The sequence below is a fragment of the Oreochromis aureus genome, unplaced genomic scaffold (genome assembly GCF_013358895.1).
Source record: "Oreochromis aureus strain Israel breed Guangdong unplaced genomic scaffold, ZZ_aureus HiC_scaffold_386, whole genome shotgun sequence".
NCBI lineage: Eukaryota > Metazoa > Chordata > Actinopteri > Cichliformes > Cichlidae > Oreochromis > Oreochromis aureus.
This window is the reverse complement of record NW_024108933.1, coordinates 32,095-35,219: the sequence shown is the minus strand read 5'-3', so window position 1 is coordinate 35,219 and position 3,125 is coordinate 32,095. Positions and strand designations below refer to the sequence as shown.

Here is a 3,125-nt window from a genome sequence, read left to right as displayed (position 1 = left end):
CTGGTGAGGAAACTGAAATGAACACTTTATATATTTTTTGTTTAATAATTGAAACTTTAGGTCAAAAAAACAACTGTTTGTAGTTTTAAAGATATGTAGACTACAGCAGACTTTAAAGGAGTCATTTCCTGGTTAATTTTGAGGCATAGAAAACAGGCAACTCTCTCAAAGGGCATAAAACCGCCCCAGTAATTTCTAATGTGTTTGAAACTGTGTTCTTTTTTATTTCTATATCATGTGGATTAAGATGCTACACATGCTTAGCTGCCAATCCTAAATCCTGCACAGACACCACAGCTTGTGCTGACAGTGTTGTCACTTCAGGGGGCGTGGTTATATGGATCACTTGGTAGGAGGCTCTCTGAAGAAATACAAAAGCTCAGGTTCTGAAATCAAACTAGAAAGTTGAGCTGAGAAAGTAAGGATTAACAGGAGCTTTTCATGATGCAGCTTTATGCAGCTCTGATCCTGAGTGTGACTCTGTCTGCAGGTAAGAAAAATGTATTGATGCTTAAAGGTAAAAAGTTTAATAGTTTAACAATTCAATAAAGTTATATAAACAGCCTGTGATGAAACAGAAATGAACACTTTATATATTTGTTATTTAATCATTGAGACTTTAATTTTAAAAATAAGTGTTTGTGGTTTTAAAGATATGTAGAATACATCAGACTTTAAAAGAGTCATTTCCTGTTTAAGAAAACAGGCTTAAAAACATACAAACATATTTACTTATTTTGTGGTCAGTAGGGGAAATATTTTCCAGACTGAGAAGACTTCTTAAGATTTCACTTCTTATATATGACCCAATTTGTGACAACTCTCTCAAAGGGCATAAAAAACTCCCAATAATTTCTAATGTGTGTGAAATTGTGTTCTTTTCATTTCTACAGCATGTGGATTAAGATGCTACACATGCTACCATTCAGATCCTAAATCCTGCATAGACACCACATCTTGTCTTCCTGGCTTCGAGCGTTGTTACTCTCTCAAAGTAGTAGGTGAGATGTTATCTCATATCTGAAGCTCTGTCTAAAACTAAACACAAATGCTGAATGTCTGCTGGCTCTTGGTCACATCATGTTTTGTAAAGTGGTTTCTGAGAGTTTCCCCTCATGTCTTACAGGTCTTAATGCAGTTACAAAGGGCTGCCTGAACAGTGCAGCATGTGTTGGGCCTATGTCTTGCTGTGAAGGGAACCTGTGTAACAGTGCTATTCCAACTGGTCCCAGTGCCATCCTGCTGCTGGTATCTTCAGCCATCCTCAAATTTCTTTTCTGAGGCTGAGGAATGATGTTGTTTCCCTGCTGCACTGTGTTCCAATTCTATTTTGTATCAGTAGGGAAGAAATAAACAACTTTGAAGTGCCTGAAATAAAACTGTTATTGCTATTTTCATCTGTCATTCAGGAAAGTTCAGGGTTTGACCTATCAAAATACTGTATTGTGTGAATGCAATGTTTTCCAAAGCAAATAAAAACGCAAACAGACATTTGCATATTTTGAATACTTTGAACTGTGTTTGGGAATATGCCAGAGTCTTTATTTAATTTTACTACAGCTAATGAAGCTCAGAGCACAGGTAGGCTGCTGTGTGATGTATTTGTTTTTAACCAAAATAAAAGGGAACAAACTTAATGTCACTTAAAAGTCAAGTAGCCTATTTCTTTGTGTACTTCAACAGGAACTCAACATTAAGGAAGTCACATCATATATATGTCCTAAATCCAAAAGTCGTTTAACAGTTTTTAGTTAGCTGTGTTATCTCTAAGATCAGATCACAGCAGCACACTGGTTGTTATCACTGTTTTGCCTCACAGTAAGGATGTCCTGTGTTTGACTCCACCATTTGGCCGGGGCTTTGGGTTTGGAGTTTGCATGTTGGGCATCCCTGTCTCTGGCCTAACAAAGGCTGGGATAGGCTTACAGAAAAAGAAATGCTGTTCCTCTTTCTTACATTATAATAAAACTGTGTAGTCCACATAATAGTTTTAGGGTGATGGGCTGTATTGGAGAGACACTTTGGAGATTTTAAAGGATACAGTGCTCTTTGGATTATTTGGGTCCTTCCTGATTTCTTTTTCTTGTTCTTTTGGTTTGTTTGTTTTTTGTACCTTTTCGAACCTTAATGTTTCAGATCATCAAATTATTTTAGAAAATCCTGCAATTTTGTAAAATTTTTGGGAAAAGGGAAATTTTAGGGAAAAGGAATTTAGGAATCCTTGCAGATTATCAGGTTTGGGTGTGTCTATAGTGAAACTGAATTTATCTTTAAAAAAAATCTGGTTAATCACTATCAATTTATTATTTAATAAGGGGGAAGTTACTTTTTCACATAAGGCCAGGTAGGTTTGGATAAATGCATTAAAAACCGTATTTGGTATTTGCTGACGTTAACTTTTTCTAATATAAAAATGTATTTATTTTTGTTTTGAAACATTTAGGAGTGATGCATGCAACAACAAAATAAAAATAGTCAGTAAGGGAGGAAATACTTGTTCATAGCACTGTATACTTAATCCAGGAAACTGGTGGATTCAAGTAACCTGGGTAGAAATGCAGCGCACGGGGCGCTGGTGTGTTCGGCCCTTGACTGTAATGTTGTCTGTGACGTGGCCTATGCAACCATGAGTAGCAACGTCCATTTACAGTATTGGTAATGTCATGTGTACCCACCAGGGGAGGCAGTGTGGAGCCATAAATTTAAAGCCTAGCTAACTTTATATGCTAAGGCTGCAAAAGTTATTAAGTTGATCAGGTAACTTGATGATATTTTTATTTGTGCTGCTGCATTTCTTCTGTAGCGTCATCACCACATAAACACGACATTTGCGACTAAAAATAGACCTGTGGTAGGAACTTATCTAGGAGCATGCGTGTGAATAAAAATTATGGCAGCATTAAGCTCAGGCAGGCCCCAGTTTTAAACAAAATGAGTGATGACAGTAGCATTGAAGATGATGCTGTCATTGTTTAACATAGAACTGGGCTCTCTGCTTGATTTCTTATGATGTATTAGAGTAATTGTGAGGGTCTGACGGTCCCCTACCGGTCAACCTGCCTGTGTTGTGTGTGTATGTTTTTCCTGTCTCTTTCACATTGAACAATTGAACATTGAACAATTGA

General features: G+C 36.9%; 1 protein-coding gene across 1 annotated transcript; it reads left to right on the top strand.

The window, feature by feature from the left end:
* Positions 1–372: 372 nt before the first annotated feature.
* On the top strand, positions 373–1,617 carry LOC120437059 (CD59 glycoprotein-like). Its single transcript, XM_039607783.1, has 3 exons — positions 373–490; positions 894–1,001; positions 1,127–1,617. The coding sequence occupies exons 1-3, from the start codon at positions 442–444 to the stop codon at positions 1,279–1,281; spliced, it is 312 nt and encodes a 103-aa protein (XP_039463717.1). The 5' UTR covers positions 373–441; the 3' UTR covers positions 1,282–1,617.
* The last annotated feature ends 1,508 nt before the right edge of the window (positions 1,618–3,125 follow it).